Source organism: Lepidothrix coronata, unplaced genomic scaffold, assembly GCF_001604755.1.
Source record: "Lepidothrix coronata isolate B3197 unplaced genomic scaffold, Lepidothrix_coronata-1.0 Scaffold16, whole genome shotgun sequence".
NCBI classification, from domain to species: domain Eukaryota; kingdom Metazoa; phylum Chordata; class Aves; order Passeriformes; family Pipridae; genus Lepidothrix; species Lepidothrix coronata.
The window spans coordinates 4,398,864-4,426,492 of NW_016690196.1; the positions used below are offsets into that span (position 1 = coordinate 4,398,864).

Sequence of the window (27,629 nt, forward strand, 5' to 3'; positions counted from 1 at the left end):
ATATGAATGTTTTTACAGGAAGCTTAAGTAAACACACATGCTGCTGCTTAGTAGGCTGCAGTTAACTTTTTTGGACAGTAGACAAAATTCAAACAAGTATGCAGACTCAAATGAAAGGCTGTTGAGCAGCACACCCTTCAGGACCATTTTTTAGCCAGTTATCACTTAAAGCATTAGGTAAAAAGCTAGACTACTGTTCAGTTACCTTTTTTTTTTTACTTTTTTTTATGGTAAATGCTTGAACACACTGATGCTGTATTTCTTTAAGTCAGTTAGTGCTGGTTTCATAGGTTCAAAACATCTTAATTCTTTTAAAGGTAGTATGTGTTATAAAATACTACAGAAGAGGGAGCTATTTCACTTTCCCCAAACATGAGCATGTTCTTTATTATTCATGTTGGAGGTCTTTCTGTTTCTTTTTTTCTGTTCTCCTTGTTTAGAACATGATTTTGATTCATTTTTTCTCCCCCTCCCCATCGAAAAGGTTTTTATTTAATGCTCCAAATGAGATGTTCAGCATCTTAAAATCCTATTGTGTTAAGCTTATTCAGGAGAAATGTTGGGCAGCAGAAAAAACGTAGAATACAATAGTTACTTAAAACCAATTTTGTAAAACCATGGAGTAGGTATTTCCCTCACATGGTATTACTGCAAGAAACAAAACCTGTCTGGAGTTAATATACTACATTCCAAATGAAACGAAGAAAAGAGATTGTCTTTCATGTAATAATAATAATAAAAATACCTTGTCAAGAGGTGAAGCATGGGTAATGTATTAACTTAAAGGATTAAATAACAAAAAAATGAGATTGATTAAAGGTGGTTATGGCTGTCACTAAATGACTTTTCACAGAGAACTGCTGTAATAAACACCTGGAAGAAATTTACTTCCTGAATAAAAGCTAATTTTTAAATCATGAAGTAGATTTCAAAAAGATGGTGTTAGGCAAACGTGTACTTTATATTGCAGGAGGAAGGTGATCAGTACTTGGCAAAAGCATACAGAAATCATCAGAAATTGAAATGTTTGTCTTTGGATTTCATTTCCTTCATTAGGATCTATCAAGGATATTGCTGCTTTCACTGGAAATGTCCTCTGTTTATATGAAAGTAAAATTCATGGAGTCATGCAAGTTAGAAAGGACTGCCAGAGATTTTCTAGCACTATCTCCTGCTCAAAGCAGGTCTAGTGACACAAACTAAAACTGAACACTTGGTGCTCTCATAATATATGTGGCTTTGCAGTAGAGCAGTTGGCCAGAGTTCAGATTTTAAACAACTAAGATTTGAAGATGGGTATAGTTTTTCATTCTGCTACCACCTTTAGGAAGGATTTTTTTTTTGTTCACTTCTATATAATTCTTTAATTGATTTTAATAAAATCTCCAAAGTTAGAAGAAAAAACACTCAGATAAACAGTAGAAGTCAATGACATAGCAATAATTCATCTCTGATTTTTTATCTTTCGTTTTATTTTTTTCCATGGCTTTAGCAATCTGTGGTGTATTTTAGTTTTCTGTCTCTTCTTTTTGATAACTTCAACTGATCAAATTGTGTATATAATAAAATTCTAACCCTGAGAAACAAATTTTCCCCTCATCTCACTGAAACATGGGTGCATCAGTTTCTCTCCATATCTGAATACTTTGGTTGAGCTTTGGCTTAGAACCTCAATACTCATCAAAATATAACAAGATCTATATATAAGGCACAATACTAGACCATCTTGTGTTCTAATGTGTGTGTATATATAGTACTTTTCATTTTTAACTCAAGAAAATTCTTGCTCTTTGTAATACAAGCTGTGTCACATCACTCAGGAGAAGTGGGAGGTCTCAGAAATCAAAAAAGAGGGGACTAGGGATCGGTTTTGCTCATATTATAAAAGTATTCTGGATAGAAATATACCAGTGAAAATATTCTTCCTTGACTTTTTTTTATTTTTTTTTGGTGACAACCAGTTTCTGTATTGGTATTCCTAATGTAGTCTCTTTAAGGACAAAGCCAGCTCCAGCCATTACTTGTATGTCACTATTTTCCCTCCTTTCCCCATTTCCCCTTCTTTCCCTTTTCAAGCTAAAATGAATGAGATTCAGGGTTTTGATCACATACTGTAGTGTTTTTCAGTGGACTAGTCAGACTGATGAACCACCAGCGGCTGAAATATCCGTTGTGGATTTTAAAATTGTTGAAGTTGTTTTTAAATGAATAGCAGAGTAAAAAATTAATTCAAATAATTTTATCAACCTCACAGCAGGGAAATTAATAATCTTCTGCACTAAAATTCAGCACAGAAAGTATCAGGTTCAGAGATATGTGGAAGCAAGATGTTCTAATAGGAATCTGCATTTAACCTTATATGTAAGTACTTGTCATCAAATAGAGCACAGCAAAACCTGTGCTCTATTAAATAATGCATTGTTTTCATCCAGACTCTCTTCAATCCCCTTCTCTCTGTTTTCTTCTTTCTATGGTATAGTTGTATCCTTGGTAAACCACACAGGCAGAAACAGCACCCGTTTTTCCCACCCATTGTCTGTGTATTTGTGCACTGGATCTTTCTTCTGCAGTTTCTACCAAGAGCAGCAGTGAAAGCCCAGTTCAGCTCATGCCGTGGTACAGCTTTTTCAAGCTTAGCTACTGCTTGCCTATTCAAATAGCCAGAAGTCTGGCATAGCAGAGCTGGCTTTATTTGTTGAGTCTTGTCTAGTGAAGTGAAAAGGGCTGATTTTTTTTTTTTTTTTTACTCTGCCTGCATTTTTGCACATGTGGGGGCAGGGAATGAAATTATTTCTTTTGTCCTCTACTTGCAGCTCATTGAGAAGCAGGCATGCATATAAAATTACTGTATCTCAGGGCTTACCTTTAGGGAGAGGAGGGGGAAAAAGCAGATTTGTAGCTTCTCTGGAAATGCTGAGGATGCTGAAAGCAGGCCAAAAAGTGGAAGGTAACAGAATAGTAAAACACAATTAATAGGAGACTAACAAAATCCTTTCAAATGAATATAACAACAGTTCAATTTCATCCCTTGAAAGAAATACACCCCACGTTATGGAGTGTATTAAGCACACAAAAAACTGTTAGGTGTGTCCAAGGCACAAAACACAGAGATATAGTTTTGGAGAGTCACCACAGAAATGATATAACAAATATCTGTTCTTTTTCTGAGATATTAAATTATACATGCAAGTAAAGGGAAGTTATCTTGAGGAGTGGACTTCGGTAAAACACAATCCTCTTTCTCTCTAGGTTTAGTTTACACCCAAGTGGATCAATGACTACTAATTAACCTGCATCTCAACTTTCAGTAAGGTTTTGTGGCTTTTTTTGAACTACAAGTTTTACTTCGCATTCTGCCTTCCTATGGTAAAGCTAAAGTTTTCTTCAGTTCTCCAGCTTGTGTTACTGCCTGTGAACTTTGCTTTGTGTAGCATTAATGATTCATATGATTTGTAGTGGTTTTAACTACCTGTGAGTATAAGCATTGCTGTGGCCTTTTGGTCTTTTGAAGTGTAGGGTTTGGGCTTGTTTGGGCTGGCTGACCAGTAACCTGAACGTAGCTTCAGGGTAACTCTTGCATTCTGATCTTTTGCATCTTTAGGATATTTTGGTTAGAGAATGGAGTGAGGTAGGAAAGGAGGTTTTCAGAATAGTCCCCAGATGCTAAAAAATCGTTTTGGTTGCAAAAGTAGTTTATATACTCAGAGACCTAAACAACTGGGATTAATTAATGGTGTTTCTGGAATGTAAGATGTTATTGGTATATAGCAATATGTTCATTATTCCTAAAGTAATGGTTTGTTAAAGTTGCAAATGTTAAGTATTAGACACAAATATGATTTAGTCAGATAGTTTGCTGAATATACTTGGAAACAAATACAAAAAGTGTTCACTGAGCTTAAAAGAAGTCTAGTTTGGAAATCCATGGATTTTAAAATACATTGCTCATTATGGTTACTCTTCTGCACTACGTGTGCAAACTCAGAGCTGTGAAATGAAGAATTTACAGAAACCCATCCTTTGACCTCCAACCTAGTAATTTATATTAAACCCTTACAAAAATATGAAAAATTTTAATTTAAACTAGAAGAAGTTTGAGGGGTCTAGGTATACATGGATACCATTATACAGATTTCCACCTTGTATATGAACAAAGCTGTTAGTGCTGGTTTATATATTTATAAAGTGTATTGCTACTTTCCTACTAAAAATTATACAAACAACAGAATTTGAATGTTACTTTGAAACATTCAGCAAAGTGAGTAATCCGAACCTTGACCTTTGAGATAAGTTTGAAGTTCTTTAACTTAACTGTGGTGTCTTTAATGCAGTTTTTTCCCTCCAAACTCTAGTTAGCTGACCTTAATTTTAAAGCAATTAAAAACGTTTATCAGCTGTATAAACTGTTGTGCTGGCAAGAGCAGGGCTGGGAAGAAGCTGTGAAAGCTGAAAATTATGAAAGACTATGAAAACAGAAAAGCTTATTCTTGTAATAGGATAATTTTCACTTGACTGGAAGACATGGGTGCAAAATCTGCCTGCTGGCCATGGAACCAATAGGCACAGAAATTAGTATTTTGGTTATCAGTGTATACATCTAACAACTTAATCAATGCTGAGTAATATTTTTCCCTTATTCTGGCAATAGAGACCATCTGCCTTTAAGTAAGAATGGCAAAATCTGTGGTTTGAGGATGAGAGATGGGAAGATGTGGCCACTTCTAGTCCATATCATTTTCACAATTTAGCAATACATAGGCTGAATTTTTTTAAATTATTTCCTGTAAGTCTCCATTTCTTGAGATGAGGAGACAAGATACACTCAATTGAAACAGTGAAATGAAAGCTCATAGTTCTTTAAAGTCTTGTAATTTTTTTCCAGAATACTTTTTATAATGTTAATAATGCTCATAACTATAAATTCATTGGTTCTCCATTGCCTGAGTTCTGTGAAAAACACAAGCTAAACAAAATTAGTCTCGCAGAGTAAAAATTCATTCAGAAAAGATAGGTGTTTCATTCCTTCTGTATCCTGTTTTGTGATAGTAGTTTTGAAGTTCCTTGTTATTTCCATAAGTCTTTGGACTTTTGTTCTAACAACTTTGTGTACTAGAACACATTAATATTTCTGACTGCCCAGTGTATCAAAACAAATTTCATACTCCAACATATTTAAATGGTGTCAAAAAGTAAGTATTATACTGTTTATAAGTAACTTCTAATTGACAATAATATCCTCAACTTGAAAAACATAATCTGGTACTGCAAAGTATACTGTAAGAAGTGATGTTTTTGATGAATAGACATGTTGAATGGTTTCCAGAGATCTTTCACATGCAGTGAATCTTACATTCCCTTTTGGTATTCAGATTCTCTTCTGCTATAAATTTCATTAGAAGTGATCTTATTCACACAGAGAACAATTTGGCTACTGAGTCATGTGCTTTGATGTAAAGCTTGGTAGTATCAATCAACTGAGCTTCAGAGGAAGCTCTTTTCGGTTTCTAAAGCAAAAAAAGCTGCATGAAGTTTTTATTAAATGCTGGTGGAGAAAAGTGGGCAAAATAAATATTTTACACTTAGTTTCAAACTGCATATGCAGGAAAGCTGATTTCATAGTGAGAAAAAAGAAAGGTAGTATTTCTTTCCAGTTTCAATACTTCAGAAATTTTCTGCAGCTTCATATTCTTTGTGTTGAGTGTACATCACTTCAAAACAAAGTCTTTTGCTTTTATTGTTTCAGAAGTACCAAGAGTATTCATCAGAAACAAAATTAAATAAAACTATTCACTACTGCTTTGTGTATGGATTTTTGTGAACTTAATTAAAATATTCGAGGAATTTCAAATTTATTTGTTTTATTTTTTCTTACCCCCAGAACCAACTTATATCACAATAGGTCCACCCACCTGTGAGGCTTTGGTGAACTGCACTTTGACTGAAAAAGACTGTATCTACAGCTTCAAGCTGGACCAAAATGGTTGTCGCATTTGTCAGTGCAAAACCAGTGAGTATGCAAAAATACGGTGGCTTCTACCTTTTATTTCAAGCTGTATGTAAAAATGCTAGTGTGCTGGGGTTTTCCATTCATAATGTTGACTATATGTTGTGTTAGTATGTGCGTGCTTTAACGTTGCTCATCTGTAAAGAACAGGCTCCTGATTTCTGGCGTTGCTTACTTGCTTAAAATTTGTTTGGAGGAAAACATGTAATGTTTGACTTAAGGTAAAAAATTAGCAGCTGGGTAGAAAAGGTAATAATTTGGCACTTAATATTCATTGAGACTCTGAGAAGTCTAGTCAGACTTCCACATTTCATTTTCCTCTTTGTATGTAAAGAATTTCAAGAGCATCTAGGTTTGTGCACTTCAGAAACTTCTATTGCTAAACAGCCTATTTTCAACTTAGTTTTTTCATCAAAACTTAGATTTTGAGGATAAATGTTTGAAAAGTATATACGGGGGGGAGTGAGTGTTTGTATATATACAAGCATATCCATATTTAAATTTGTTTCTATAACATGTTTATATTATATACATATATCTTCAGTTAACATTTATGTAGGTTTTAACATTTATTTCTTCCCCCAGGAAAATTATTGTGCCTTGTGAGAACTTTGTGTGTATCAGCAAAAATGTATTTTCTGTTTGTGTTTCCTTAAAAGTTCAATATTTTTGGAAGAAATACAAAGAAATATCAGGTTGGTTTTTGGAATTGGCCAACAAAGGACACCTGTGGAGTACTAATCTTAGCTGCCAACCCAGCCTAGGAGTGGGTTTAAACTCTCTTTCTAATGTTATTGTAATTTTGCAGCTTTCTCATGGCATCTAAGGTTTACACAACTAAAGTATTACTCCATTCCCTTCCTTTGATTTCAGTCCACCTGTTCGCAGCCACTTTCTAAAACAGTATGACTATTTTAGGTGTCCCCAGTAGATATGGTCAAAAGAAAACTCTTAATTGGTAGAAACTAAAGAGTTTTAGGATTGGATTAGTGTTCTGCTAAAGGAGCAAAAAAACGGGTGTCCTGGCTTTTTTTTTTTTTTCCCCTGGGGAAATATGCATTTTTTAATTCCATAAGGTAAAGGAGAAGACATCTTAATAAAACTAAATATGCGGTAAGCAATAACGTTATCATGGTAATACAGAAATATTACTTTTGATAAGTTGTATTTGTGGAAGGATGACTTTCCATATATTACGTCCAAGCTGTCTTGAATTACATGCCTTACTTAGTTCTTCTGAAGGACAAAATTAGAAATGTTTAGTTCTGCTTTTAATATGGTAATTTGGTTTTCCTTCTCCTTATATTATTACTAAATTGACTGGGGAGTTTGACACAAACAAGATGGACATAGTTGGCAAATTTCATCATCTATACCTGTGTACAGCCCTTTCTTCCAGTTTGGTGCACAAGAGACATATCACTCCAAAGGATCATTTCTTTTTATCCTAGATTACCTGGCTACACACATACACATACCCCATCTCAGGAAATTTCTGTTCTTGCTTGGAGTATTTCTGATTAAACAGTGCATAAGAACCTATTCAGAGAGAATTTTTTTCTTGCTAGATTTGCTTGAAATGATTTTCATGGTACAGTAGCAAACTATCTGGAGCAAGCTTAATAGTATCATTTGTCTGTCATCTTTCTTTTCGGTTAAATAATGTGACTAGTAGATTGCTTAAAAATCTCAGTCACTGAGCGAAGGGAAACCTTTGTTTTCTAAAGAAGTGAAAATAATAGCTTGGCAGTCTTCATCATTCAGTGGTTATCAGTCAGAATGACAGAAATTGAATTTTTCTGTCAAGTAATGTCTCTTGCTTGCAAGGCTCTGGACAAATGAGTGTATGAGAAATGAGAAGAAAGGAGGTTTAGGTCAAATATACTGAAAATATACTGCACTAATTCTCTGCATTTTGAGATCCTATGTCCAAACCTTTGATGTCCAAACCAGTTTAGTTACATCTTGGCTCTCTTAAGAATGTGAGAATGTGTACTACCTTTAGCTCATGAAGACTGATGTGGACTTTTGGGAACATCACTGTCTTTATACTGCACTGACTTGTTTTTTGCTGGTCTAAGCTGCTCAACAGAGTCAGGTTTAAAGTGCCTGAGTAACGGAATCCTCCCTACCTCTTGTTACCATCTGAAGTCATCATATCCTAATTCTACTAATCTCTTTCCAATAAAGTTTAATTTGTTAGTGATTTCTCTTTAGATATCTCTGCTGAAGATTCGTTATACTTCAGTTTATTTCAGCCAAAATAAAAGCAAAATGACAAAGTGAAAGAACATAGAGTGAAGATGTAATTTTTTTCTTCATTATTACCTTCGTTTACATTCATGTACCCAGAAATAAGTACAACAGGTTTATTTGGAATAATTATATAAGTACAATATCATGAAACTTGTTTGGTGCTTTACTGTAATTTAGTTTCAAGTTTATCCAACCTGATTCAAGCCAGCTACAGAATGAGAAGGATGAAAGAAGCAAATCATAACATTTCTAGGATGTGATATCAATAGAAGTAGTTTACTTTGTCTTTTATTCTTCTTCCTGTTTTTGCAGTGAATGCAAAAACATGCTGGAGCAGCACACAGTAAAAACATACATGCTGTAAAGTAAAATAAAATAAAATATTAAAAAAAAAACAACAAAGCTGGACCACAGTCATAAGAAAAGGTAGCAAAAAACTATATTGAGCGAAGAGTGAGCATAGATAGATATGGGGAAGAAAGTTCCAATGAGTAGAGATGGAACCACAAAAGATGAGGGAGAAAGAATGATCATACTGACCAGAAGCACATATAAGCCAAAGCAGCAGTACAGGACAGTAAAAGGTAAAAAGTATAATTGAGGATTTAGTAAGAACCACTGCAAATACCAAGAATAAAACTAAAACAAGTAGAAAAACATGAAATACATTACAAAAATTATATAAGATGATACAAGAACAAAAAAACAGTAAATAAGAAAAAAATTGGGGTTTGTAGTTTGCAAGTGATTGCTTTTTGTGTGTCTAGGCCTTTGCTTTCATAGGGAGAACTGGAGTGGATTAAAGTCTTTTGGAGAAGGAGTACATTCGGAGGAGTCTTTGTGGAAGACCAGTGATTGTTTCTGAGGCAGGACTCTTGTTGCTCCAAGGAAGACTAATGGGTCAATTGAATAATGCCTGCTGATTGCAGTAATAGAGGATTTAAAATCTTGTAGTTGCTGCTGGACATTGTCATTCTTCAGTGAGAGTCCAAAGTCAGGGCCTTGTCTATTCCCCGTATAAGATTAATGGAAAAGAAAAAGCCTTTAAAATCTCTCCTGCGACTGAGACTACAGTGTTTTACCCCAAATGAATTGAATGTGAAGTACTCTTCAGGGTATAACTCTGAGCTTGTACGACTTTAGTATTTTTTTAACTTTTCAGATCTTACTAAAATTGAATTGGAGTACTGCTGTCAATTTTAAAAATTTCTTGCCTCATTTAGAAGGCTTACCTTTGCAGTTCTAAGATGCAACTGTCATCCAGTTTCATTAATTCCAGACTGCTTATGGAGAGATGCAGTTGTAGAAGGCTGAGATGAGTCATTTTCCCTGGACATTATAATGCATCATCATCCACTTTGTGTCATGGTCTCTTTCATCTGTCCAGGCAAACCATTCAATAACTACTCAAAAATTAGAAATCTTTGTATATTATGTGTTTGCACAGTTCTCTAGGCATGATACCACCCTTTCCCCGAAGCAGGTTCTAGCTATATATGCAGAAATAATTTTTTCAGAAGAGTGTTAATACCTTTTCCTTAAATGAGAAGAAAATGTTTGCTACTATGGAGTTAAAAAGGAGGTGCTGTCATTCACTCTATACTAGCACACACCTGAAGCATGGTCTTCAATATTCTGGCAAGTTACGCCATCTCCCTCTATAGGTGATGAAGCAGAATGAAATTCCAGCATGGACTTTGGGTTTGGCAATGTGGGACTTCATTTAGTTATGTAGACATTCAAAGGCAGGATTGGAAGGTTTGACAAAAGGTAGGTAGGTGCATCCACATTTTTCTATTTTAGTATTCATTATCTTCCAGTGTTACTTTGATTTAGTAACAAATTCCATAGAAAATAAAAATTATAAAATAAAACGTAGTCCAGGTAGTCTCCCTTAGTACAAGGAGAGTGCATCCTGGATTTTTTGAATAATTTTGTAGATAGTAAAAGGATGTCTTATTCTTCTACAGTAATGTGAAAGGGAATAGCTATTCCATATTAGACCTCATTTAATGAAATACAGCCATGGAAAATTTGGGATGAAGCATGTTTCCTAAAAATTTAAGGCTTAGGTCAGAAAAAAGTACATGCTTTAAGTAGAATAGAAATATTAACTCTTAAGTACACATGTGCAAGATAGTAGAAGTGCTCCCTGAAGAGGATTGAATTACGATGAACTATTCATACCAAATAAATATTACCTGTCTTCTCATTAGAGTAAAAGTCTTTAGCAGGATCTCTGAAAATTACAATATACTGGGTTTAGTAATGCTTTAGTACAGTAAGAGTAGATAAGAACTTCACTTGACATGTGAAAGGGAAAAAAACCCCACAAATCCAATGTGCTTGAAGCTTGATCACTCTCCAGTAATTCCACCTTTGAGATATCACTGCTACAATTCCATTTTCATGAATTCATGTGTTGTATGTGAATCCTAGAGTTGTTTAGACCAAGTATTCAAGCCATTAATTTGCCTCAGCGGACTCATGAGATGATTTTTTTAAACAGGGTTTTCTAGCATCACAGCGCCCAGTCCCTTCATTTTTATCCAGCTTTTGTGAATCGTGAGTTAATTCTAACAAAAGGAGGGAGGGTTAGTGTGGATCTGTGGAGGCAATATATTCAGAGAATTCCAGTTACTGATAAGTAACCTAGTTTTCTCCTTCATAAATTTGCCTCCCCAGATCCCCACCCCCGAAGATTAACCAGCAGTAGCAATCCACACCGAGAGGACGGCTGAGGAGTGCTTAATTATAAAGGTACTGTGAAACAGTTCTCCTGATATGACCTATCCTCAGCGTCAAGAAAATAATGCTGGTAAAGGTATGTAGCTAGCTTTGTGTAGCCACACTACAAATTTTCAGAAATGGACACCAGCCTGAGCCAAGTTGAAATACTTGTCACATATCTAGTAATATTCTTTGGAAGTTATTTTTTCTTCTGTGAATTAGAGGACTAAAAAAAAAAGCTAAAAGTATTTCAACGTGGAATGCATTTTCAAAAGTTTTTAGAGTAAGATGACTTTCAGTCTTTGCAGTACAAATATCAGTGTGTCCATACGTAAAATAACATATTGGAGAAACATAAATATCCCAGTTTAAGAGCTTAAAGTTTTTTATATACCGTACATTTGTTAGAAGAAATAAAGTCTTTTTTTAAAATAAGAGCTGGAATTACAATCAAGCTACTGTAAGTTCAAACAGAAGATATTTTTTGAGCTAAACATGCAATTCATGGAGTTGAATTTTTTTTTACTTTTCAGTTTGGTTTTTGGGCAATATTTTATAACACTCCTGTTATTCATAGGTGTGAGGTAGGGATGTGAGCACTCTGAAACCAGGAATAAGTTATGCATCCAGTGGTTTTGAATTTAGGCCAAAGACTTGTGATTCCTTTTGTGATACATTGCTTGTGAGATACCATACTAATGTAGAGGTTGTGTTGTATCTGAAATATTTCGCTGTTAAGTGAATTATCCCAAATGTAAAGATTGCTACCATTGCATATGATGGGACAGAATGTTGCTGTCATCTTGTTTGTGAGGTAGGCCCTGGACTATAGTAGGTCACATCAGTATATCAGCTGCTCTTACGTGCTGATTTTTGAACATATTTTTCTTTCCTTCAGCAGCCATATCTTGGTAATCATCTCTTCTTAAGGCAAGACTTTCTTCTGCAGAAAGGGTTGTCCCATCCCCCATGTCCCAGACAGATTCCCCTAAAAAGTGTCATGCTCTTCTGAAACTCTAATATTAGTTTATTGTAATCTGCATGTATGAAATTGTCTGTAAGTGGGGGAAAGAAATCACTGTATTTAAAAGGAGTTTATGGACAATGGTGACCAGGCTTAAAAACCTTGCCAATATCTGTATGTTAATAATTCACAAATATGGTTGGTGCTTTTTTTTTTTGAAGACCAATTCATCCTCAGTGTTCTTTCTACTTGTATTTTTTTCCAACAGCATTATATTAAATTGATCCAAATTAATCCAATAACTTGAAATTCCCATATTTGAGTCAGCATACAGTGTGTTAATTTGTTGCAACTACAGAACAAAGTATTTGCTATAACTACAGTCTTTAGGGGGCTGAAAGTCTGTAAGCAATAGCTTTTGCCAGTGTAGAGAGGAGTGGTGAAGACTGAACTACCAACTGGACTTGTTGGTAACTGACTTTTGCAGTCATGGTTGCACATGGCAAAGAAAACTGTACGGTCATGTCATGTGGGCTGGGTTCACTGCTATAAGTATTCAGTGCATGTTTGTCCTCAAGTGAGTATCAGTTCCTAGCAGGAGACTATTTAATAATGTCACTGGTTGAGGACAAACAGCCTTTCCATGATTGTTCTAGCCATCTACTGTACATAATTATTTCAGCGTTTTATGTGGTATTTCAGCTAAGGTCTGTCCTCACATTAAAAAGCTAAGTATTTCTTGTAAAAATATGGTTCTGTTAGCCTGAGACATTCAGGAACACATTCATCTTTTTCTAAAGTCATATCATGTCAGTATCGTTCTGAGATCAACAAATATCCTGCCTCTGAACTCTGAGATTGTCACATAAATCCTTGTTTATTCTTATGGATGGCACAACCTTGTATGTTTGCAGTATTACATTTCACCCCAATATTACTTTATTTCCCTAAGCCCTCCTACTACATTGTTTAGATTGATTATTTTCTTTATTGAAATTACCTCATTGACATTTCATGTTTCATAAGAAAAATTAATGAACAGGTTTCTACAAATCATGTTTCCCTAAGCAGCACAATGAGAAACGTTTTCCCTTTAATTGATTTCCTATTGATCATTTTATTTCTGTTTTATCTACCTTTTATCTAACCATCAGTTTAACTCCCTAGGTGATGTCACTATAACTAATCAGTCAGAAAAAAAGCAAAAAATAGCTTATACTGTGTGATCAGAAGCTTGATCCCATTCTGCTAGAGCTGCAGTGATGTGCAAGTGTATAATGCATTTCTGTCAAACTCTAAACACTAATTTTCTTCTGCATTGGCTTATTAAATGTTTCCTGTCCCCTCATTTCAACCTGTCTGATTGCCCTTATATACTTTTGAAGCAGTTATTAGGCCAATTAGGGCTGGATCTCTTCTCTGCAAATACATTCCATTATTTGGGATTCAGTTTGCTTATGAAATTTGTCTAAGCAGAGATAGAAAACACTCTCAAACAAGGAACCTCATAACATTTTGCCATAATAAATTTCCTCAGTTCATTGCAGTTGACTTTCATGAGCTAGTTCTCCTTGTTCTTCAGTATTTGTCACTTGAAATGCAAAATCTTTGCAAAAAATCTGCTTTTACTTATGGTTTCATAATGAATTTATGATTATGTTAGTAATGATTAATTTAAAGCTATAGGTAAGGGTATAGAAAAACTTTCAGGATGGCAGTTGTGTATACTGAATTTGATCCACATGTGAATATTTAAGTTTGCAATCTTTTTCTCTTTTTCTTCTTTCTCTGATAGCTCACTCCGCTTTGTGACATTGATTGTTCACTTCATTTTCTCAAAAAAATACCTGCCTTAAAATGCTGGACAAGGCTTTTCAATAAGCTTGTGCAGCAGACATAAACTGTGTATGTGTACCAGATGGTATTTCGTTTTGACACTGCCTGTAGTTGTCATGTTTTTAATAATGTTTCAGTAGGAAAAATTTATGTGGTTAGATGTAAAGTCAGAAAGCAGACCAGAATTCACTACATTTCTTCATAGTGATTTTTTTTCCAAAAACTATTGAAAATCTATTTCCATATCTTGTACTCTCATACTGTCAGAAATTTAAGTGTGATAACATATTAATTTCATTAAAAACCATCTTCTCAGAAACCATAATTTTTAGCATCATATTAGAAGGACTGTCAGCAGAGGTCTCTGGAGATTCTTCTGATTACTTCATGTAGCATTAACATAAGACTAGTAATTTCATACCTGAACTGTTCCTAACTGAAGAGTTGTCTGCATTGACTTCAGCAAACTTTCCCTTTATGTTTGACATAGCCAGATTTTTGATGATTTTTCATGTGCTCTCCACTGTCTCTTCCTGAGAGGCAGTGGTGGTTATTAGTTATCCATCCCAGGGCTCTGAAGAGCTTTTCTTTCTTGATCACTTAAAAAGTGAAAATTCTTTTGAGGATAATCACTGTGTAAAGGATTAAGAAAGGAAGATATTGCCTCAAGACTGGATCTTCTGTTTAGTATGTCAGCAGAGTATTTGAGTTTTAAGTATATTTAACATCATGAGCTACTTGGGATGAGACCCTGTCTTCCTGCTTGTGTAGCACTATCCTAGTCACCTTGACCCTTTTAAGAAAGTATATTAACTTTTCACGTAACAAACTTGTTTCACATTTCTGAAAAGCAGTTTCACTAACCAAATGAAAGCAGAAGGCTGAAAGCAAAGATATATTTGGCTGTGGGATTCTGAGGCATCATTATTTTGCCATCTGCTATAACTTCATAGTCAAACTTGGGTGTTGCACTTGTTGCACTTTGGTAGCTCTCCTGAGCAGATAATCTGGAGACAAATAAGATAAAGAAATATGACAACTAAAAAAGATGTTCTAGTTGTTTCTGGTTTTTTAGATATTTTTTAAAATTGTTATTTCCAGCTCTTTCACATTTTTACGATGCCTATTCGTTTCTGCTATGCCTTTGCATCTGTACCTTCTTGTTTGTTAGCCTGTCTTCATGAGCCTGATGTTTATGGACAGCCACCTAAACATTTCATCTCCATGACAGAGTATGCTTCAGAAAATGAATGGTTCTGATTGATTCTGCTTGTGCGATTCCAGGATTATTCACCAATCAGTTTGAGTATCTGCACAAGATATCATAACTTAAATTATATCAAAATTTATAACTGAACTTAATTCTTTTTGGAGATTTTCCAGTGTACTTTTCCATACATTCTTCATAAAGTTCAAGCCTAGCTTTAAAAATTATGACTGCCTTATAAAGTCTTGCATAATGAAAAGTTTAGTTAATTATTATTGCTGTATGCTGCAAGGCAATAATTCTGTACAAACATTCTAATATAAATCTCATAAATGCAAAAGAAATTCTCATTATTTTAACTTGCTTCAAGGAAATTCTTTGTATTACACATACATCACTCTTTACCAGAGAAAATACCAAAGTTTCCTCTGCATTATAATGTTTTAAAATCAGCATTAGTGGCTATATATTAAAAAAATCTAGTATTTTTGATAGATCAGCCTGACTTAATCCTTCAGAAATGTGTGAAAGTTCATGAAGATCTTTGTATGTGTGTTTCTGTCTGAATAAAGCAAGAACCTGAGATAAGGATTACCGTTGCTGTGGAAAGGTTAGATCTGACTGAGAGTAAATGCTTAAATCTTGTGGCATCGATACTCTGCTTACACACACAATCTCTAGAGGTTATGAAAGGATCTGGCATTTTTCTGTATTCTAAATGGCAAAAAAAAAACCCAAACTTGCACCCTTTTTGCTTCAGACACCAAATTTGCATAAAAATGGAGAGGTGAGAGCCATGAACCTGATGATATTCATCCTACTTAAACTGAGAACTGTTGTTTGGGATAATGAGGCTCTTACGTGGTATTGCACTTGTGTGCCCATATTCCACTGCAGAAGTAGGCAGTGAATTTGCCAGTTTTCTCCAAAGCTTTGGTCTCATTCTGAGATGGTAAAAAGCATGCCTTCTTTAACAAATGAGCATTAATCTGATAGAAAAAATAAGGAAACACTTAGCTTAGTCACATCAGGTTAAGTCTTTATTTTGCAGCCTTAAATGCAACATTAAAAAAACAGAAGAGAAGACATTAAAGTAAAGCTAAGATTTCTTATGTGGTCTGCCTTCAGTATATTATTGTGTTAAAAATCTGAAGATTATCTTTACATTTCAGACTCACAGAAGTAAGAAACGGAATAAGTAATGTACTGATCTCCTCTTTGGAAAAACCTTAAATGTCCATATCCCTAAAGGGGTCTCCGTTGGCTGCGCATCTATTAATAAAATCATGTTAGTTTATGGTACCAGGTGGTACTCCCCAGGTTCCTGACAGAAACTGAAGAAATTCTGTGCTGTCTGCTCATGCAGGTTGGGTCATTACTGGAGAATTCTGTTAAATATTTTAAAAACAGAAGAGTCTGAAGCTAAGGCTTACCAGTACTAAAAAAGTTATGAAGCAAAAGGGAACAGAAGATTTAGTCTGCTAAAGATGTGTTTGATATAAACAGTTTTCATGTTGTGATAACCCGTATGTGTCCTTCGCAGGGGAGGAGCTGTGCACCGGCCTCATTTCGGGCTGTTCCTTGGACTGTTCCTTCGGCTTCCAGACTGACATCCACAACTGTGAGATCTGTCAGTGCCGACCACGGCCTAAGAAGTGCAAACCCATTGTATGTGACAAGTACTGTCCCTTTGGATACTTGTACGTATTCTGATTCTGAAAGTGTATTTAATACAATCCCTGTCCGTACTGAAAATATGCAAAAATCCAGGCATATGTATTTGTGTTTACTTTGTGGCAAAGCAGGGGGAAATGCAGGAAAATAGATATGTTGTTATTTGATGTGAGATTACAGTATTCTTCAAAATGGATTTTGATCAACATATTAAGAAACAGCAACTCAAAGAACAGCAGCAGATTATAAAAGCAAAGAAGTGCTTCAGTTTTTTTAAGAATTTGACAAACAAAGATGAGAAAGCTACTTACAAGTAATGTCTCTCGCACATAGCTTTTTAAAATTCTGTTTGCATGCTTTGATAACCTTTCATTTTATAGCCCATTTATTTTATTCAAATGATTATCTAATATTTCAAGTTTCTTTTAATGTTGATATGACAGCAGAACTAATTTTAGTGAGACATTTCTGATAATTACTTTACAGAATTTGTGAAGAACAGTGCTATCTCTTATCTAAGTTTTTGTAAATGTGTTCAAAACCTGTATTTGTGGTGGAGTTCTTTCTCCATAAAAGTAGATATTTGTGGTATTTATTAGACTGTGGAGTAGGTGATGAAAACTGAGCAGATCTTTTGTCGCAGAAATTTCTTAGTGGTTAGTCTGGTACCTTCTATATATATTTTACCAATATATTTTATTTTTCATGGGTCCATTCCATGTTATTGCCTGCTTTTCATAACAGTTTAATTTCTACCTCATGATAGCAGACCTTCAGATGATGTTCATATGCAATTTATTTCTTTAGGATTTTTAATGAAGTTGACTATATTTGCAGCTCCTAGTGTGATACTAATACTCCTTTAATTTCTGATTCATTTCAGAGTTCTGTTTAACCCTCATTCATAATTCATAATTATGCAATTCATAATTGCAGCAGGTTTTTATAATGGCAGTCTTTTGTGTAGTGTGTCCTTCTTAGTACACTGAGTAGTAGATGAGAGAGGAAAAGCAAGAATTTTAAAGAGTTAATAAAATTGTTTTCAGTCATGTTGACTTCAAGAGTAGCTGAGAGTTATTTTTAGTTTCTCAAGTGACAGAAAGGAGAGCAGGAGGGAAGTTCAAGAAAAGCAGTGTCAGTTTTGTCTTCCCAGAACTTTTGCCCAGTGGCTTCAAAGGCAAGGATGGCTAAAGATGGGTAGCAGAACAAGAGAAACCTGGAAGACTAAGCAGAAATAATGTCTGGTTAGCTGTCTCAGTTTTTTAGAGAGGATAACATTGCTTCCATTAAGTATCAAAGGAGTGAAGTCAATTAAAACAAGTACAAAGCATGCAAAATGGTTTAAAAATATCCAGGGAGAGTGAAGTTTGAGCCATGCCAGTGAACAGGCACAAAATACAGGTCTCTTAAAGCTGGAAGACAAAGAGACAAATGGTGTTGAGGTGTCTGAAACTGAGGGAACTTCACAATGGAATCAGCAGGAAGGGTGGCTGGAATAAAACAACAGCAATAAAGAAATACAACTTACAACTGTATTCAAGAATTTACTCGAAATCGCCATATAATCCTCTTATGCTGTAACTATTTCATAAGGGGCAGTGAAATCCTTTGCACTAGCTTAAGTTTGATTTTGAACTTTGGCAAAGAAAAGAGAAAAAAATCTGAATAATAGCCATCATAATATATTTAATTGCTATTTGCAGCAAAGATGGAATCCATTTTTTTTTTCCACAACATCATCAGTAGCTAGTACAGGATGTGAGTTCAGTAGTCTCCAGACTGTTTATGTGAACATATATTTTTATTTCTGCTTTGTATTTGTGTTTTAAAAATTAATGTCTGTTAAAATTGTTTTATAAAGTGATATATCAGCAGATTAATCAGATGTGATATTTAAAGAGTGCACTTAGGCTGGTAGATTTTGGGGCTTATACTGCTTCCATATCATAGCTCTTAATTTATTGCCTGTATCAAGGTCAATAACTTAAAGCTATCAGGACAGACTCTGAGAAGACTGCTTTCATCCACGTGCTCAAGGATGTGAATGTTTTTGCATAGTAGCAGAGACAGCTGGTATGAACTCCAGAATTTTTTATAGTTTACTTAGTGTGATTGAGTATTGTTCTGTCTGAACAGGAAAATCTTTTTTTAGTTTTAATATTACAAGTGCATAAATAAATTGTTATTTTCAAGGCCACTTGCTTTAGATTATTCAAAAGTTATAATATGAGAAAAACATTGAGTAAGGTCTATTTAATGTCTTTTGTCGTTGTGTTTTTTGACTTATACTGACATACCTTGAATATGTTCTTAAAACAAATTCTATGTGTTTTCTTTCCATTCTTTGACTCCACTCTATTCTTTGACTTTTCTGTGGTGTCTAAAGCAATCCAGTTTGTTTCTCCTTTTGATTTCTTTCAGTTTACTACTGCTGGTTTTCTTCCCTGGGAATCCTAGTGTAGACATCACACTAAATTGTTAAAAATATTTTTCTTCAGCTGATAACGACTATTCTGAACTATATTTAGCAAAGTCATTTACTATTAATCAGATTAAGGTTAAAAAGCATAAATATTGAATCTTGCGGTTTGCTGCTATTCGTTTGATGTCCTAGACATGATAGAATGACACCTTGATCAGACATGGACTCACAGAGTATCAGATCTGACACTGACTCACTAAGTATCACATCTGGACCATTTAATAACTGCCCAGGCATTCCCAGTCTCAGACATGCTGTCTGCCTCATTCAGGGGAGTTGTGGGAGTTTGGTGAAAACATCACACAGGTCAGGACTTCTCCACAGGCTAGCACTAAACACAGAGTTTATCTATAAATAGAAAGCATTAAAAAAAAAAAAAAAGCGTTCAGCTTCTTACACTGTATCTTGTAAAGAGCAGTAATTTTAGTCTATAGTATCATGCATTTAGTATACTGATGTACAGAGTAAAATTACAGATTTCTGTATGTGTTTTCTGTATTTAAGTAAGCTGAAACACACTTTTTTTTTTAACTAAAGTGTGCACAAAACATTTTTATTAGAAAATCTAATATATATAGTAAAAGCATTTTAGAAATGACACCACATTTTAATGGGCATAGTATGGTAGTTGTGAGTAAGATAAAGATATTTTAAAAACACATTGATGCCAAGCTGATGCCAGTGTTCTCAGGAACCCTGTCTTTGAGATGAACTTCCTCATATATTTTTGTACACCTGAAAAAAATTTGAACTTTAAACCCTTTTAAGCTAATTGGAAAATAGTCTTCAATTTAAATTCTGGGTTTACATGTAGAATGTAAGTTATGCACAATGCTTGGCTGGTATTTGTAAAATGATGAATGTTTAGTGAAGACTTCAGATAGTTTAATTTTTTTAAAAATTGGAAGTGAGCACCCTAATCTTGTCATTCTTTACAAAATACATGAATAATTGAACCAAATGAAATTAAACATTTAAACATAACTATGTATGGAACTGTTTGTAGGATACAGGGCTAAAACTGTGGCAAGAACTACTTTAGGATCATTTCACTTCAAGTCTTACTTTGGTGCTAAAATTATTTAGATTTGCAGTTGTATAGTACACGTGTTCAGTATACTGCTACTGTGCCAAATTCTTTTTTAAAATGATGTGCTGTATTTTAATGTTAACATCATAACAAGCCTTTTATGATCATTAAAAACATGGGATGTAATGGAAGACAAATTTCTATTTTAACATAAAACTTCAGTCACAAATAGGAGACGACAGAAAAGTTAAAAGAAAAGTATATTAGAGAGTTAAAAGTTAAGGAGTAATCATCATGTTTGTGGGGTTTTTTTTTTAAGATTGTCAAAGGTTAGCAACTGGAAGTACTGAGGTTGTGCATCTTGAAAAAAACCAAAACCTTTTCATAATCTTCTGAAAAAAAACTGCTGAAGAGCTCACCGGTTTAAAATTTTACGTATGAATGGAAAGAAGCATTCCTTTTGATGGAATAGGAAGACAGAATGTCTTTCATTCTCCATCTTACTGTGTGACGATTTGTTGTTCTCAGCCTTCTAACTAAAAATTAAATGAAGTTTTCTAGAGTTTGAAGTCAGGCTTTCTAGAGATCTACATAATTTATTTCTCCTCTATCCTTCTAGATCATGTTCTGTAACTTCCCATGTCTTTTCTTTGTTTAGTACATCTGTGCCTAGAGTTTGAATGGTATTTTCTGAATTCCTGTAAAAAAGGCAAGGAAATATTCAATATGGGATCCTCTAAAGCAGCATGTTTATGGTGCTGTGAAAAAGTGTTGTTAGGTGGTGCTCTAGACTCCTGCCTAGCTTCACCAGGAAGCTTTGGAAGCATTTGAGTTCTTGATTCTCTGTACTTTGTTTCCTGAAAATTTCTCTAGTTTTACTATTTCAAAACGTGTTACTGTGTGTTTGCTACTATTTATATGGGTTACTGGCATTCTATGTGCTAGTTCTCACGTGAGCTTTTTGTCTGCTTATTTAACGCTTCTGGAAATCTCTCTATAGTTTTAATATGCAAGATAGGAAATCTACTGTAAGTTACTTCTTGTTGGAGGAAAAAATTTAACAGTGATTTGTGTTATAAAAACGTAATAAATATAACAGAATCCTACCTACTCCTTCGATATCTTCACAGTTGTAGAAGGGTTTTTTTGCATTTTTTCACTTGAAAAAAGAATGGATCATCAAAAGCAGTCATAAGCCCATACATCTATATTATCTGCTGTGGCTTGAAAGTGCAAATGCAGAGATTTTGCCAGTCATGTGGAAAGAGCACATGCCAGGGTTGGAGACCTGTACCTCCCATAGAACCACTGAATCTAAGGGTGACAATTAACAATAATTTTCTTTAATTATCAGTCACTTTTTTAGGGGATGCTTTTGCTTTAAAGATCATGACATGTAGATATTTAAAGTGTCTTGCTGACCTTTTACAAATTATTTTGGTCATCTAGGAAGAACAAGCATGGCTGTGAAATCTGTCGATGTAAGAAATGCCCGGACCTGCCTTGTGGTAAAATCTGTCCGATGGGCTTCCAGCAGAACAGTCACGGCTGTGTTATCTGCAAGTGTAGAGGTACGTGCAAGTGCATTACCACCTCTAATTACAACTTGTTTTCAAAGCAGTTGGAAAACAGAGCAAAAGAAAAGGAATACTGCACAGAATATGTACAAACTGATATATTGTAACTGGTGGGGGAGTTGGTTCTACATTGCTCAAAGGATTGTATTGTTTTGATGGTGTTTGTTATTATCTGTGTGCATCTTGGCTTCAGCAGAAAGCCTCAGCTCTGCTCTCATCTCCCATTAAAAAGTCACAAAAAATTTGTTATCATTAATAAAAATTGGATCAGGCTCTTAATAAGCAACTGCTAGAAATAAGCTAGTCGAAGGCTTTTTTTTTCAGCAGTGATGTTCTTCTTGGCTTCTTCACCATTATCTTTTTTTATAAACAAGTTTTGGATTTGATAGATATCCTGTATATCGTCTAAAATGGGAGTGCTGTTTCTTGGACACTTTTCAAGCAGTTGTAATGAACAATGAGTAGAGAGAGCACTTGCCCAGCAGAAAGGACTTGGTATTCTTAAGTCAAAAATTTCACACATTCCACATACCGAGCCTGTAACCATCAAGTTCAAGGTGGATATTGAGATCAGATGTTCATTAGTTGTCTGCTTTGTATTTGTGCTGCTTTTAGCATGTCTGTTTTTTAAGATATTTTCAGATTCTGTTTTACATTAGTCTGGGTATCAGACTTCCTTCATAGCTCATCTCCATGTTTTACATGTAATAACTTTTTGTTTGTGCTCAGTCTCTTTCTGATCCTCACTGCTCTTTCATGCTTACTTTCTTTGATTCTTACTTGTGTGCTTTGATTTATAGCTATAGTTAAGTAAGTTTGATTACTTTTCCATTGTTTTGTGTAATGACTCTATTCTTACCATTTTTAGCAGCTATTTCTTTTGCATTTTAAAAAATTATAAAATGTAATAGGATAAGCTATGGGAACATAGCACTGGAAGAAAGTGTATGAGTTCCTGAAGTCACTCGCCTGTAGCTGAAGGCAAACATGCAAGCACATAAATCAGAAATATCCGACATTATCTTTTCTCTACATGACATAATACACTGCAAACAGTTATAACAAAACTTTAAGACTTCTAGCAAAATAAAAGTTGAAATGTTATAAATGTACTTTGCAGATATGAGAAGCAGAGAGACATTTCACTGACATGAGCTACAATATATGACTTTTACTAGAAATTAAAATTTTAAAAATTAAATAAGCAAGGGTAACTGCTGAAGGGCATTCCCTTGAGATAATTCTTATCACTCAGCTTGTCATTTGTCTCCATGTTCACAATCAGAACACTTTTCTTTATTGTCGTGATGCTGTGACGGAACATACGCAGAGTGTTCTCTTAGGTCTCCCATAATTGCATCCCGGACTATAAACAGATGCAATTCTTTGGTCACTAATTATGTGTATGCACACTGTGAAGTGCTTTCCTTAACAAGGGTGAATTTTAAAATAAGCACAAATAATTAGTGAAATTAACTTGATACCTCTCTAAGTATTTATTGTTGTCATGATCATAAAGATACCAAGCCGTGAGAATATCATTTCAACATCATGTCATTAGCAACTTGTCAAAGAATAATTAATCACCAGTATGTTCCAGAGAAGATGTGAGTCTTTGTTAAAATTTTGACTCAAAATGCCTAAGTAAGAGGAAGGTATGGGTAAATCCTCTGCCTGTGAGTTAGTTCCACTGCCTAAATTGCTTCTGCCAGAAATAGCTTACAGCAGGATTAATAGAAGTAGGACCGTAGCAGTACAGGGCTGGGGTAGTCCTTTGGAAAACTGAGAGTCCATTTCTTTGACCTTGAATAAAATAGAGTCTATCTGGATAATCCTTGACAGATGTTTGTCTAAGATTAAATTTATTAAGAATCTCCACTTTCAAAAGAAAAAAAAAACAAAAACAATCAAATTTCTCTAAAATAATGTTTTCTTGTGGTTAGCAATATATGACATTTTAAAATAAATTTTCTAAAATTTCTGTCTCCCTTCCTACACATTGGACTGGTTACTTTTTGTCCTAAGCTTAGAAGACATATACAACAGCTAAGCACCATTCCCTTTAGAATTTTTGCAACGTTTAAGGAGTTGCAACTGATGACTCCTAAACATTTTTTTTGACGGGCTATATTTCTAAGTCAAATAAACCCTGTTACTATGGTTTCTCATCACTGTTCAAAAACTTGATATTGTACTTTAGCAGTGGTAAAATCTTCAAACTAGTAGAGTAGTAGTGTTGCATTTAAATTTACAGTGCTCCTGTACTGGTATCTTAGATTGAACTTGCTTGTTCTGCAACCTTAACACATTACTGAGTCCTTTTTCCTTGTAAACTACTGTATCTCAGATCATTTCAACCATACCTTTAGTTAGCCAGTTATTTCCATTTTGTATTTAGACATTGGGTTTCTTCAAGTATTAGCTTTTGTACTAATTGTAATTAAAAACTGAAAAGTGAAAACAGTCTCGGTGTCTGAACTTAATTTTGAATAGTTGCCTATGTGCTTGCTGTATTTCTCCAAATTTTGGAGCATACTTTAGAATACATCAGGAAAAAAGTTTGATTACATTGGATACTTCATTTATTTAGGAAGGGGAAGAGTTTTATCATCTAGGACTTCCCAGTGTCAATAATAATTTCAATATAGACCAGTATTCCAGTGAAATTAAGTCAAATCAGAATTTATATAATCTGATACTAAAGTATAAAAGTATAGTAACCGAATTTAAATTTTTTATAATATTTTTGTTCATGCAATAGGATGAAGACTGTTCTAAGAAGTACTTTATCCTTGTGCAGCATTTATTTTTAATTCATGAAATGGTATGCTAATGTAATTTCTGTGTATTGGCTTTCTATTCTGAAAACCAGCCTCAAACTTTGTACCATCTGCTTGTTAGACCACTTCTGATAGATCTGCTGCAGCTGAAGAAGTGCTGACCTACATGTTAGTGTGTAAAAAAAAAAAAAAACCAAACAAAAAACCACCCCAACCAACCAATCAAAAAGCCAACAAGCAAAAAAAAACAGAACAGAAAAATGGTTACTAAAATTACATATAAACATTGCTACTTTTCATACATCATCTCTTTTTTAAAAGAAAACAAAATGAGGAACTTAATACAAAGAACCTTATATATATGTGTGTCAGCAGAGCATCACTGACATACCAATGAAAACAAGTCAGTTCACTGACAAACTGATCCTAAATCCTTCATCATAATAATGATGTGGGTAGGGGAGTGTTGGGCTCTAAATTCACTCAGCTGATTAACAAAGAGTATATTGAGGCTGAATCCTGCAGCACTTAAATACCCCTTAAGATGCCAATGAGACTTTATCCTCCCTGGACCAACTGCTTGTGTGTTCCAATGGAGTACAACAGTCCAAGCTACTGTATTCTCATCTCAGAAAAAGCTAAAAAAAGAGAGGGATAAAATTCTCAAAGCGGTTCTCTTCCAAACATCTCATTTATCATAGTAATATAAACAAATAATTTCTCACAAGAAGTACTTTATGTAATATTTCCAATATCTACCTGTTAGCATTTGCTTGTAATTTTTTATCATTCGTAAGACCATCCGTAGCTCTTGTAAATGCTTTTATATTCTACTTGCTATCAGTTACATTATAGAAAATCTAATATCCTGTGATATTTAAATATTTCATTTTAAATATGTTTCATGCTTTCTCCTATTTCCCTCCATTGCATTTCTCTTTTTTTCTCATGTTATTTAGACAGTACTGCATTTCTAGTGATTAGTATAGCTTCAACAGAAAGAAGTCATTATATTTTCCAAGGAAATAAATTCTACTACATCCTATCATCCCCTTCAGTATACCTTTTAATTGTTTCCTGTGTGTTGTTACTTTATTTCTAAGTGTAAATGACAGAACTTGGTCTTATATGTGCTTTAAAAATAAATGCAATCCAGGCATGAAGTCGGTGTGTTTCTTCTTAAGCAACAGATGCTTATCAGGACACCTCATTTTTCTTTGATTTTGTGCAGAGGCAACGGCTTCTCTCATGCCTCCTGTTAAAACAGGATCTTGCCTGTCGATGGATGGACGCCGACATGAGAATGAGGAGAGCTGGCACGATGGCTGCAGGGAATGTTACTGTCACAATGGACGGGAAATGTGTGCCTTGATCACCTGTCCCGTTCCTAATTGTGGCAACCCCACCATACATCCAGGGCAGTGTTGTCCATCGTGTCCAGGTAATGTGATTTCTTTTACATCCTTTGTAATCAGGTTTCATTTCACATGTGTTCTGCTTCTAAATACATGAAAATAATCTCATGCATCATTCAGTAATAGGTATAGATGAAGGTTTCTATGCACAAATATAACATGATTACTTGCTGTTGTTAAGATCTCAGTTGTGAAAAATAGGAATTTAAAAATTTAAAGCGTATACATGTTGTGGGTCCTAACTTGTTAATCTGTGACACACTGAAATCTTTAAACTAGTAAAAGTTTCTACTCTCTTATCTATGATAGCAAATATTGTAATAAGCCATTACATTTTCTTTTTTTGATTTTAAAGTGGAGTCTTATTAAAATTTATCTCCTGATCTATGTTTCACAACCCCTCAAAGGTGTACACAAACAGGTGTCTTAATTAATTGAATATTATGATTTTGTGTTCTGAGGGAAAGCTCCTGTAGATTATTTCAATGCTTTCAGTGGGAAGGCCAAGTACAATTCATGTTGCATTCCAATACAATTTTAGTAAGTGTTAATATGAAAAACATCTATGAAAAGGTATGGGTAGGGTGTAAGATTAATGCTCTGTTTTCAGAACTATTTCTACAGTATTTTATGTGCTAGGTAGATTAATTTGTAATACAGTAATATTGTCTATGGTTTTATTGGAAGTCATGTTACAAGTAGGAACAATTGAGGCTCATTAAACTTTTATGAATAGAAAAACAGTAAGACAGCACTGGGAGAGTATGAGCAATTATGAATTGTTTCAAATTCTTTGTAAAGAACCCTAAGGGCAAAATAAATAGCCAGATCCACTTTCTGAAAGTGACAGAGAAGAGTACATTCTCCCTGTGACTTAAGATAACCAATCTCTTTAGATCGTTTAGACACATGGTGATCTCCAACCCAGTTCACACCTTGTGGTAACTGGAAAAATATAGTCCCCAGAGAGATGCACAACTTCAGAGGTTTGTCTCTCTTTCAGCCTTTTCACAAGTATTTTAGGGGATGGTATACTTCATAGGGATGGGGACAGGCTAGCATGTCAGTTCTTTCATTAGATAAACTCAAGATTCAAAATTTTGATGGGTTGATGTTGATCTCTTTTATAAAAGAGCCGTTGCTTGCCCAGCAACGTCCATTCCTTTAAGAGAGAGTATCTGCATAGGCTTCTCTGTCTGACATTGTTCCTGCTTTCAAGACACTGGTCACCTAGCTTCTGTGTTAGCAAAGTCATAGTTGGTGTAAACTCTTACAGTGCTAGGGCAGACACAGCATTTTAAAGTGATTGCATATATAAGTATATGAATAAGGCCAAATTAGTCTCAATGTGGTTTTGTTTTCCCCACTGAGGTCTTATATTTGTTAGAAATGTAATTCCAATTTTATTTTGCAATTTATTGATTCCCCACTGATGATTTTAAATAAATATCATGGATTTTAATAGATAGGAATGTGGTTTGAAATTGTGAGACTGTGAGCATGTCACTCAAATGTATTCATCATAAGGGTATTGAAATAATTAGCAGTCCTCATGTACTGAGTTTTGAATTGCACTTTTAACCTATCAACAGGGTAAGGGCAGCTCTCACAGGTCATTTTTCAGACTGAAAAAAGTGGTTACATTCAGTTCAGTATTTAATTAGTTGTCAACAG

The 27,629-nt window shown here is 34.6% G+C and overlaps 1 protein-coding gene across 1 annotated transcript in view; it reads left to right on the plus strand.

Moving 5' to 3' along the window:
- The window catches only part of CRIM1 (cysteine rich transmembrane BMP regulator 1), a 169,773-nt gene that overhangs the window by 127,121 nt on the left and 15,023 nt on the right, over positions 1-27,629 (plus strand). The window contains exons 8-11 of the mRNA XM_017806770.1: positions 5,879-6,007; positions 16,541-16,697; positions 21,633-21,754; positions 25,772-25,981. Of these exons, the coding sequence (XP_017662259.1) occupies positions 5,879-6,007; positions 16,541-16,697; positions 21,633-21,754; positions 25,772-25,981 (618 nt within the window). The remainder of the gene's footprint in view (positions 1-5,878; positions 6,008-16,540; positions 16,698-21,632; positions 21,755-25,771; positions 25,982-27,629) is intronic.